The 12,221-nt window shown below is 41.9% G+C and overlaps 1 protein-coding gene across 1 annotated transcript in view; it reads left to right on the top strand.

Moving 5' to 3' along the window:
• The window catches only part of BTBD7 (BTB domain containing 7), a 98,659-nt gene extending 86,952 nt beyond the window's left edge, over nt 1-11,707 (top strand). The window contains exons 9-11 of the mRNA XM_065906235.1: nt 2,590-2,768; nt 4,592-5,032; nt 6,459-11,707. Coding sequence (XP_065762307.1) covers nt 2,590-2,768; nt 4,592-5,032; nt 6,459-7,271 — 1,433 coding nt within the window. The 3' untranslated portion in view covers nt 7,272-11,707. The remainder of the gene's footprint in view (nt 1-2,589; nt 2,769-4,591; nt 5,033-6,458) is intronic.
• Nucleotides 11,708-12,221: the final 514 nt, after the last annotated feature.

The raw sequence follows: 12,221 nt of genomic DNA, 5'->3' as shown, positions 1-12,221 counted from the left end.
TCAGGGTTTCTCAGCCTTGGCCCTTTTGACAGTTAGGGTTGGATAGTTCTCTTTTGTGGAGGCCGTCCTTTGCATTGTAAGGTATTCAGCATCATCCTTGGCCTGTACTCAATAGATACCAGTTGCACGTGTGTTTACATGTGCGTGCACCCACACACACCTTGAGATGGTCTCATGAAGCACTTCTATGTTTCTGCACGTTGCCAGATGTGCCTGTGGGGCAGAATTACTGCCTGTTGAGAACCCTGGTTTAGAGGAATTCAGATTTTTCATCACCATAGGGTGTTTCTCACATTATAAGACTCTTTGGGGAGAGTACTATCAACTTAGATCTTCAAGACTATATATGTCCTCTCAAAATGGGATTGCCATTGGTTTCTGGGAGATCGAGTTTCCCACGATCTGCTTTGTGAATGGTACATGCATTGTAATTCAGGCTTCCATCTTATTGTCTATTGATCGAGGTATAATTGTCATGTCCGAAAACATCTGAGCGTCAGTCAGTGCTCACGTTAACCAAAGGGCTGTCGTGTCAGTTTCTAAAACAAGAAAATCCACAGAGATCTAGGGGGTCAGAAATGTGTAGCTCTTGTCACTTACCATTGCAAGAGTCCAAAAAAATCAGCAAACTATAGCATTACTGGAAATGATGCTATGCATTTTTTGCTGAGAAGTCTGTTTCAATTAAGGATAAATAAAAGACATAACGACAGAACTTTTAATTGAACACATTCGTTTTATTCCAGAACTAATCTCTGATTGGTTGTTGCCTTATCAGATTTGACCACTGTGTATTTATTTAATAAAGTGTATGTTGGATAAACAGTATCAAGAGAAGTATTTCTGTAGCTGGTTTGTGCAGCTTTTGAACCTTTGGTAATTATCATGGACTTTATCAACTTGAGTTAATACAATTGAGTAGCAGTATAATTTAATCTTAGAACTCACTTTCAAAAGCCCAAAGAGATCTACAATTAAGTGTGCTCAGAAAAGTGGGACTTGTCCTTCTGCTGTTTACTGAGACATGGCCCTGTGCTCGTGCCGTCAGAATTCTCCCTTCCTCGCTTACCGTGCCGATGTAAGGCATCCCGGTTTTGGAGAGGACTCTTGGGCACATGTTCTGGCTCTGCCACTTTGTCTGACTGTGGACAAGACATCTACTTCCCTGAGCACTAATTTCCTTGTCTGTCAAATGAGGATATCTCCTTTCTAGGGTTCTTGTGAAGATTTAAGGAAGCTCTGTGAGTGATATGGAGTTTGCATGACACAAAGTAAGCACTCCATAAACAGTTGCTCCCCTTTCCCAGAATTAATAATCAGTGACCACTCAAGTCATTTGTCTCGTAGGTACTTAGAGACCATCCCCTCTTCCCCAGCCCTCTGCTGCATCCTTAGTCCAGGTTCCTAACCTGTGAACCTGTCTCTAACCTTATTCCCACTCTGGCCTTTATACCAGAGCGTGGCAGACATCTTCTGTGAAGGGCTAGGTAGTCAATATTTGGGGCTTTGTGGGATATGCAGTCTCTGTTGCACTATGCTCAGCTCTGCAGTCATAGGCCAAAGGCAGCCATACGCAATACCTAAACGGATGAGTGTGGCTGTGAGTCAGTAAAACTTTATTTACAAACAGGTGGCAGAGTGGTTTTAGCCTACAGGCGATAGTTTGCCAACCCCTGCTTTCCACTCCTTTCAGAATGTACTTAGCACATCACAACTCGGATCCTCTCATTGCCCCACACAAGCGCCTGCCTGTTGTTCCCCAGATACAAATTAAATTCCTTGTCATGACATGCAGGGTCATCTGTGGTCTGCCCCTACCCTTCTTTCTAGCCTCCTCTCCTGTTACCCTTCCTGCTCATACCGTCTCCTGGCTGCGCCATCCGATTGTGCCTTGCTGTGTCTCACTTGCATGTTTTACACGTGCCTGGTCCTTCTGCTCAGAAAACCTTGGCTCCACTTTATTTGCCTGCCTGGTTTTCTCTCATTCTTCAAGACTCCATTCAGAGCTTACCTCGTCCAGGAATCCTTCGCTGCCTGCTTCCAGTCTGGATTGGGGGCTCCTTCCTCCAATTCCTTCAGTGTCCTTTGCACATCTTTCTCTGCGATCACTGACGGCCCTCTGCTGTGCTGGTTTATTTTGTTTACTTCGTTAAAACCAGAGATCTGTAAGGATAGGGATCATGTCTTTTGTTCTGTGTACCCTAATACCTGAGTCGAATCCCTGGTGCATAGTCAGGACTCAAAAAATTATTTGAATAAAAGAGTGGATATATTTAAAAGACTTTTGAAGTATCCTGAGATTCAGCAGAGAATATATGCAAGTAAAATTTTGTTTAGGCTGTGAACTCATAATGCAGTTCAGGGGCTCTTTGGTATGACTAAGAGCCTTTGGGGCACTGAAATTTTAAAACCCTAAAAAAATAATTAGATGCATATAAATTACTGTCTTTCCTGGGAATTAAAATACTATCAAAAATGTATGAGACACTTCTGATGCAAAACACATGCTTTTTTTTTTTCCTTGCACTCAGCAGGTGGTCTCTTGGGTGGCTCAGGTACTGTGCCTACAGACTGTTTCTCTCCTTCCAGTTCCCCGTCTCCTCGTCATGAAGGACATGGTCAGACGCCTGCAGGAGCTGCGGCACACGGAACAGGTGCAGAGGGCCTACGCGCTCAACTGCGGGGAGGGCGCCACGGTCAGCTACGAGATCCAGATCCGCGTGCTGAGAGAGTTCGGGCTCGCCGACGCCGCGGCGGAGCTCCTGCAGGTGGGGAGCAGGCCTCCACCCCCTCAAACAGGGAGTCTTGTGTTAGATCGCTATCAGATCAGCTGTTAGATCAACTGTTCTTAATAAGGAAAATATTATTGGTATTCTTTTGGATTTTGTGATGTTTGTGTTTTTTGTCATATTTTTGAAATTTGCAATGTGTGATTTCTAAGTCTAGACAAATAGTCAGCTTTGTACCTGAAAAAATAAAATACAAGGAGCCTGGACTGTCACTCAGGCAGTATTTTCTGACATCCCAAGGAGCCCTCCTAGCGTGTCATTTTCTTTGTACGTGCTTCTTCAACTGTCCCTGGTGTCTTGGATGACCTGAAAGCCCCCAGTGAGGGGCGGTGTGGTAGAGTGGATGGGGCACAGGCTCTAGAGTGAGAACTGGTTTTATATCCTGGCGATGCTGCTTAGCAGTTAGTTAACTTAGAGCAAGTTACATACCCTCTGTGAGTATCAGTTTCTTTACCTCTAAAATGAATTGTGAAGACACAAGTAGCTGTATATAAAGCAGCTATGTGTCTTGCACATAATGAGCACATAAATGGTGACTCCTGAAAGCTCATGGTGTGTACACCCAACAGAGGTGGAAGAGAAAGCAGAAAATTCTGACCCTCTGCTGCTTTTCTTTCCCTGATTTGGTCACTAGATTTCAGGTTGTGACCTACTACATCCTTATCAGACCTTCCAGATGCCCCCCTTTCCCCATCTCTCCTCCCTTTTACAAGCTTTTTTGCACAATAGTTCAAACCATATAAGCTTTTTGAACTAGCAGGAAGAAACCCATTTCTAATAATTATTTAGTACAAAAAAGAGTAGTATTTTTGTATAAAATGTGTAATCTTCACAGCAACTAAAGCAGAGACTATGATTTCATCTGATCAAGTGATTGCATTGTTTTTGTGCCACTGACTGCAAAGCATTTTAGCCTGAGTTTTCAAAGGGGAACATGGTATGGTGGCCCTAGGCAAGGAGAAGACCATTTGTAGGTTCTTGATTTTCAATTTTTACTGTAGTTTCCACCCCTAAAAGTCTTGTTTTTGTTCATTTCTGTTCTCTTTGCCATTCTAAATTACATCTTAATTTGATCTCTTAAATGTGTAATTTGTATAATTTAAGTATCCCCATATGTTTATCAAAATATTAATCAAACTTATTCCTATATAATAGTATTTTGTAGTTTTTACTTCAGACTGAATGCATACGGATGTTTTATCAGAAAGTTCTAGGAGGATCTTCACTTGTATGCCTTTTCTTCTTTTGCTTTTTATATTTTGTCCTACCTCCTTTCGAAGACAGTGGGCTGCTTTTCTGGGCGCCTGATGACCTCAGCTAGCGATCAGAAGTTGTTTTGTGAAGTTTACTCTGCGTTCAGTTATTCTTTTGATGAATTTGTAGGAGAGAAAGTGATCTCCCCGTCCTACTCCTCCACCATCTTGGCTCCTTACCCCTTCTTTTGGTTTTTAATGGTAATTTTATTTTCATCCGAAAGACCTATTTGAATTAGGTTTTATTTCTTGTTTTTTATCATCACATAATCTTGCAAGACATTACTGACCTGCTTTCTGGGGTATTCAATTAAGCAGCCCTCCTTAATAGCTGTAGTTTAGGCTATGGAGGCTGTACTCTGCTGTTTTACATAGTGTTTTTAAGGTTATTTTTCCTTGAGCTTCAGGCCTAGAAAAATATGTTGTGCCTTTTACTTTTAAGGAATGTGGTTTTCTTAGGTACTCACTTAACTCTCTCAGCCTGTAAATTTCTGTCCAAGAAATCTGCTAACAAATATCTTAACTTTCTCCCCCTCCATTCTTTCTTAGAATCCTCACAAATTCTTCCCTGATGAACGCTTTGGAGATGAAAGTCCACTCTTGACAATGAGACAGTCTGGGAGAGGTCGAGTTAACAGCACCCCCACTGCAGAAACCATGTTTACAGACCTGGACTCTTTCGTGGCCTTCCATCCACCCTTACCCCCACCACCACCTCCCTACCACCCGCCAGCGACCCCAGTCCACAACCAGCTCAAAGCAGGCTGGAAGCAGAGACCTCCCAATCAGCACCCGTCACGTTCATTTTCGTATCCCTGTAATCACTCACTGTTTCACTCCAGAGCAGCCCCTAAAGCTGGCCCCCCTCCAGTCTACTTGCCAGGCGTGAAAGCAGCGGCCCCTGACTGTACCAGCACCACGGGGCTGGGGAGACAGACGGTGGCTGCTGCCGCTGCCGCCTCAGCAACGATGGCATCTGAGAAACAAGTGGTGAGTCCGCACTTCAGTGACTTACCTAAAGGTAAAAGTTTCTGGAATGTTAAAAGCAATTTCCTAGGCCCCAGGAGCCGTACCTGGGACTCAGCAGTGCACCGAAGTGTAACTGACAAGCTGAAAGCGTAGACTTACGGAGTGTGGAAATTGGAGAGAAAAAGAGAGTGTAGGTGGATGAGAAAGTCCAGAGAAAAGAGATAAGATGTGTGTGGTGGGAAGAAGTGAGTGCCTTCCCTTATGTTCACGTGCAGCTGTCTGGATGAGGTGGAGTTACTGGGCAACACAGGTGATGTTGTTACTGGTTTCACAGTGTACTCTTCAAGCATGTGCATGTCTAGAGTCTGTTCTTAGCCTCTGTTCTGTAGAGTCTGCTATTCTCCCAAAGGCTTTGGTGGGGCGGGAAGGGGAAGCTACTTGTAGCTGAGCATACCGTCAGGAACAGTGTGGCAGGAGACTCCCCATTCATGAAATAGGCAGAAAATTGACCCTCATGTGTGTCATGAGTGTCTCTGCCTCTAGCAAGCTGTTTGATCAGAGCACTTATTTAATTGGAAATCACCGTTGCCAGCTCTAGTCGCTAATAAATTAAGCGAGACTTCCTTGCTTAATCTTGCACTGCATTGAAGGTTGAATTTTTGTTGTATATAATATATTTGAAAAAAAAACAGTATTGATTTTTAAGTCTTCCTGCTTAGTCACACATTATCAGTAGCATTCAACATAAGAGATAAACAAAAGATACATATATTCAGGGAATCTCCATTGAAAGATGACTGGACGAGTGTATACCTTGAGTCAAATTATGGTCCTTCCTCACCTTTTACCCTTCTGCCTATTCTCCCTGCTATCCACTCCAACCCCTCAAAAAAGAAGAAATAACAAAGGTTAATAGTGTTGGATAAACCCAATTTCCATCTTATCGACCTGGGCCTCAGTGCCACAGTTACAAAAATTCTACTACTTTATAATTAAATAAAACTCCCTTTGAAGGTAATTTATCTATATGTTCCATGCAGTCCTGATTATAATAATGAAAAATTGGAAACTGCCTTAAGGTCTCACAGTGGAAGAATAGTTAAGCAGTCATGCCTCATCAATACAGTGGAATAGTATGCAGTAATTTAAATAGAAATCTGAAAGAAAATTTAGTGACAGTATTATATATGCACTAAATTTTATGAAAATTTGTATATGTGCAAAATTAAAAAGGTGAGAGAACTGCTTCAAAATGTTAATAATAGTGGTTATCTCAGTAGGGAAGGTTTGGGGTTTTGTGGGGTTTTTTATAGTTTTCTAGATTTTTATTATTCTTAAAATTAAGCATGTGTTTTTATAATGAGGAAATAAAATCAGTGAACATCATTTGAAAAAGAGGGAGTCACAGGCCTTTTTAACCTTCCCCCTGTTTTGTTTCTGTTTGCAGTGCACACAACCTGTGCTAAACGATCTAATGCCAGATATTGCCATGGGTGTGTCCACGCTGTCACTCAAGGACAGGAGGCTTCCAGAACTTGCTGTGGACACAGAATTAAGCCAGGCAGTTTCTGAAGTAGGACCAGGGCCTCCCCAGCATCTGTCGTGTATTCCACAGAGGCATACACACACGTCTCAAAAGAAACACACACTAGAGCAAAAAACAGATGCTCGAGAAAATCAGCAGGAATATCCAGATTTCTATGACTTCTCAAATGCTGCTTGCAGACCATCCACTCCTGCCCCTGGCAGACGTACCCCCTCCCCTTCACAAGGTGGATATTTTGGTCCCGATTTGTATAGCCACAATAAGGCATCACCAAGTGGCTTAAAGTCAGCCTACCTACCAGGCCAGACCTCACCTAAAAAGCAGGAAGAAACTAGGAGAGAATATCCACTTCCCCCCGACGGGCATCCACACAGACAGAAGAGTGAGCCGATACACCTCGACGTTGTTGAGCAGCCTCCCCAGCGGCCAGATTTTCCCTTGGCAGCCCCAGAAAATGCTGGCAGTGGTTCAGCCCATGTCAGGGGGCGAGCAGCAATGGAGACTGACTTGACTTTTGGGCTGACTCCTAACCGACCTTCACATTCTGCATGTAGCTCTGAAGCTCCAGAAGAGAGATCTGGCAGAAGACTGGCAGATGAGTCCCTGGGCCATGTAGCTCAGCGAAATACAGATTTGGAAAGGGAAGATTCAGTCAGCAGAGGAAGGAGGTCCCCGAGCAAGCCAGACTTCCTCTACAAAAAGTCTGCCCTCTGAGAGCAACCTCCAAGTCGCCCGTGCCTGAGATGTGAAACATCCTGTTTTATGATGTAACCCAACAACTTAGAGACCAGTTTATTGATGCCAGCTGATAACTCAGTTTCACATTATTTTATTCTAGTTTTTGTATATACATGTTTATTAGACATGGCATGCTAAGAGGGTTATTTTGAATGCTGCATCTGTCTGTTTTGTGTTTGAACAATTGTGTGGGAAAGCATTTTTAAGAACAAGCAAGCTGGCACTTTTTTTTTTTCCCTCTTTACAAACAATGGAATTTTTTTGCACTTGTACCTTTGTTTTATCTGTATTGGTTTTATATCAGTATGTTAAACTTTATTGCCACATTTAAAGAACTGTATTTTCATACTTTTTGCATTTTACCTTTCATCTACCTATTTCCACGTGCATTGGATTGCACACTAAGATGTATTTTCTTATGAAATAGTTCTGTGTTTATTTTTTAATTATAGAAATTCCAAAGAACAGCACATCAAAATGCTCCTCTCTTTTCCGTAGTTGTTTCAGTTCAGAAACCTTCCTGCTCAGTCTTCATAAATCTCATGTCATCCTATTTAAATAAGTCCTGGAAGCTGATCTTCATTCCTCCAGCAGGAGTCCAATCAGGAATCCTGAAGTTTTCCTAGTTCAGGAAAGAACAAGGAGAAAAGCCTTCTGCATCCAGGCAAAAGCTTGTTGTTTCATCCACAGTGCAGACTCTGTTAGAATCACTGCAGGTTCTGGTCATGTGGATTAGAGTTTCGCTCAATGAGGTTTGAAAGCGATCAGCTGCCTTGGAATCCTAAGCAGTGGAATTAGTCACTTAAGCTTGCGCGTCGGGATCGCTGCTTCTGAGCATCAGCTCAGCAGCTGAGGGGGGAGTGACTGCTGGCTGCCTTCAGTTGTCCTGCTCTTGTGGGGAAAAAAACAAAAGGGCTTCAGTTTTATGGATGTCATTTGGTGTTTGTAAGTAGCTGTTTTAAGTGTTTTTCAAAGTGTGTCAGAATTTTGGTGTCCTTTAAAAAGTTATTGTATAATGCATAATGCTTTGTCACCAAAAAAGAAAAACCTTTTTTTTTTCCAGTGAAACACTACATGTCCTACTTGAACTCCCCTGGGGACGCTGGTTTGGGATTTCACTGAACCACTGAGCACATGGGATCTTTTAAGATCCTTTCCCTTAGAAGGGCAATGTGTGAGCTAAGGACTGTTGTTTTCTTACTCTCCAATGTAAATATATTAGCATTTGAGTTTTTAAATCACTTCAACATTATTTGAGCATTCACTTTGTATTTTTACACATAACACACAGCCGTAGCACTTAGAAGAAAAGAGACTTTCTGAGCACTCCCTCACTTGAAGGATGTTCGGGAGCCTCCTCTCTGTATGTATATACACATATATACAACTCTGAATCACACTCACTCTAAAACTATGCAGGGCTAGGGAGCCTTTACAAGCTATCATATAAATGAATTACGTGCACTTTTAAGTAAATAGGTTTCTATTGGATGTCAACAACTCTGATTTTTCCCGAAACTGTAGTTTCTCTTACAGTCTCTTCCTACTTTACCCTGTGGATGTACACTCAGGAATAATCTGACATGTTAAAAAATCCTAACAGTGGATAGTCTCAAAAATGGGAACACGTCAGTTGATCTGTCTGCACCGGCAAACCGCTGCCACTCGCTCCGCTGCCTGCCTAAGTTAGCTGCTGCCCGTGCATCCGTCGATGTTGGCCACGCTGCACACCAAGCCATGGGTCTCCCAGAGTCAGCACCAGGCTGCTATGAGATCAGCTGCATATCATCACCTCTGAGGTTCCTTTTTTTTTATGACGGAAAACTTCAGGACTCTGTTCTCATTTTTAGGAGGTTTGACCTTTTGTAATAAGATGACGGTGTCTTTTGAAACTAATCTCGGTCTGTCTCTCCTCAGAAACAAAAAATATTCATTCCATCGCATTCCTTAAGGTGTATTATGTACATGTGTTGACATGAATTCTTTTGATACAGTTTTAAATTTCTCTTCTGAATTCAGACTGTGCTGTGCTGGTACTGCAATTAAGAGTGAGTAGATACAGTTGGTGGGGAAGTCTTTCTGATCTCCAACCCGTTTCTTTGTGTTTGTTTTTTTTTTTAAAGACATAAGAGCTATTGATGCCCCACATGGCATATTTCTGAAAATTTATTAAATATTCTTTCATGTCCCCAAAATATAAAAGAAGTGACCCACTGTTAGTAGTTTTATTTAATTTATGAAGTTTGTTTTTAATAATTTGGCAGCATACCTGGCTGAACTGTGTATAGAGAGAAACGTGCTGTGGGACTGTGGACTGCTGTGACTTGCAGAAGCTGAACAGACGTGGGTTTTGTGTTAGGGTAGGGTTAATGGATTTTTAATGTGTCTCGTGAAATATGGTCAATAGGGTAGGTTGAATAGCTATGTGCCTCTGGCTTTTGACCCCATCTCTTCAATCTTTTTTAATGCTTTGTAAGCATTAAAATCTTTCAGTGCTGTACTAAGATAAATGTGAAGTCTGAGTAAGATTGCTCTGAGAAATTAACATGTATAATATAAAACTTAGGCCGTAGGGCCTGGCGTTTTACTCGGTGTAGAAACTTCCTGAGAACCAAATCTCGACACACCAGATCTCCTCTTGAGGCCATGGACAATCAGGCCGTTAGACAATCGCCACTTTTGGTGCCCACCATGTTGAGGTTGGCGAATGCCAGTTAGACCCTGGAGCGGAAGCAGAGGATCCACGTTTCTTCAAGATGCTGTTGGTCTTGTTCTCACATTTTTGTTTTAATTCTGTGATCTTGATTAATAATTTCAGTTCAGAGTCATAGGTATGACTCCTAAGGGGAAAAGATAGCAAGAAAGACAAAACTTATTCCTGAAAAAAGAGTCTTGAATTGTCCACATACCATGCATAAGCTTTCTCAGCGCCCCTGTAGCTTTTTCTAGGCACATCCCTAGACCTAAGCTCTCCTGACATTTCGGTAACCAGGTAGATTTTAAGGATTTTAAATGACTTCTTTTTATTTGAGTTTTTTTTTTTTTAATTGTTGAACTCTCTATGAAACTTTACCTAATTCTTGTTTATGCCTCCTTAAAAAAAAGCAAAAACCTGTTCTTCATTGGATTTTCTTTGGATTTGTTCTTCAAACTTGAGTAGCAGTGGATAGCACTTGTCCATTGATGGATGGAAAACAGCACACGCAGCCTCACCAGAGGGTACAAAGCTGACCCCGCCGTGTGTCGGTCTCTAGAGGTCTCAGTAACGACTCGGCAAAATACGTATTTTCATGTTTAAATCTGCCTTTTAGGGAAAATAAGTTTAGTGAAACACTTGTAAGATACTTGTTCACAATTCTAAAGCATTTATGTTTTTATCTTAGGACTGAACTCAAAGGGAAATGTTTGACTTTTTAATTATTTGGCTGACCTTTAACTTACTGTTGAAAGTTACTATTAAAGCAGCGGTGATGGGTGCTATCCCCGTTCTGCAGTGGTTTACTTTGTCTACCAAGGAGTTTACTTTCAAACCTCATTACAGATAACCTTACTAAAAGAGTTACCGTCACACACTAAAGGGTGTTGTGCTATTTTTCCATTAACACTATTGTATAAACAGTGTTCTATGAAATGTTAACTTGTCTCTTTGTCCTATTGATTGCAATAGCTGTTATGTAATTGTTGTATTGGCAAGTCTTTTGATTTTTTTTTTCCTCTAGAAAACCCTCAGACCATGAGTCAATCTTCCATATTCTGAATATTATAATGCTGTGGCCATTTCTGTAGAAAGATGACTTGCAAGTGTGTATCTTGAAAATAACCTCTTGTGTTTGAGTGTTTACGTGGGTTCTGTCTTAAGAGCTGAGAGGAGCTCTGGGAGCTTCATGGTGTACCTGCACGTGACTGTGTGTGTGGGTGGGACGGAGCCTTGCTCTTAGGCGGGGTGGCTGAGAGAGAGATTCCTGAACTCCACTTGCTGTGGATGCACCACGTCTGCACTTGAGAGAGGTGGTGTCTTCTGCAACACTGCATTTCTTGTGGTTGTGCTGTTACTGGTATAAAGTCAAGTGCCTTCAATGCTAAAGGCTCAGAAATTTTTCTTAAAACTGATTTCATGTCCTATGCAAGTGTTTTCTACAACCTGCATAACCAGTACTTTGTAAAACTTGTTTACGCTGCGACTGTACATAGTGTTTTTTAAAGAAATACATAGTATTTTTATTTAGGTACCTCCGAACTTGAACTCGTCTGTGGGAAGCATTGTAAAACGATCGATCCATTTCTCTTTTGAGTACCATTACGGTTGTACAGAGGTTTTCACTGGTTCTATTTTTCTACTGTTACTGACAAGCATGTAACACTGACTTTATCCTACATATAGTTGGCGTTTCAAATAAATGGCTTGGATAGAACCCGCTGAGTTGGATACAGTCTGTTTTAGCAGGTGGCGCACAGCCCTCAGTCACAGAAGCGATTTTGTCCCCACCAGCAGGGTGGAAAGTGGGAGGTCTTCTAGATGGACTTCTCCTCTGTCTCTTGGCCTTCAGGTATTCAGAGACTTGTTAAGTATTAACGGATTTCTTGGAAATAACCACCTTCTCATTTGATTCAAGTTCAAAATTTCCTGTGATGTCACTGGGGGCGTTCCTGAGAGATTTCATTTTACACTTTAAACAAAAGTAACTTGTGCCCGGGCCGCCACAGGGACTTCAGCGTTCAAAATACATGAACCCAACTCCTGGAATGAGTCAGCGCCTGGAAGGGCTATGGTGAGACACAGATACATCCCAAGGTTCACAGGCCTCCAAGTGTCAGACACCTGGCTTCCATTCAAACTCCAAGCATTAATTAGTACGTTTCAGTTTGAAAGGGGAATGATGTCATGATCTAGAGCCTAGTTTTCTGGAAAAAAAGAAAACATGTAAA

The sequence above is a fragment of the Muntiacus reevesi genome, chromosome 15, assembly GCF_963930625.1.
Source record: "Muntiacus reevesi chromosome 15, mMunRee1.1, whole genome shotgun sequence".
NCBI lineage: Eukaryota > Metazoa > Chordata > Mammalia > Artiodactyla > Cervidae > Muntiacus > Muntiacus reevesi.
This window is presented reverse-complemented; position numbering and strand designations above follow the sequence as displayed.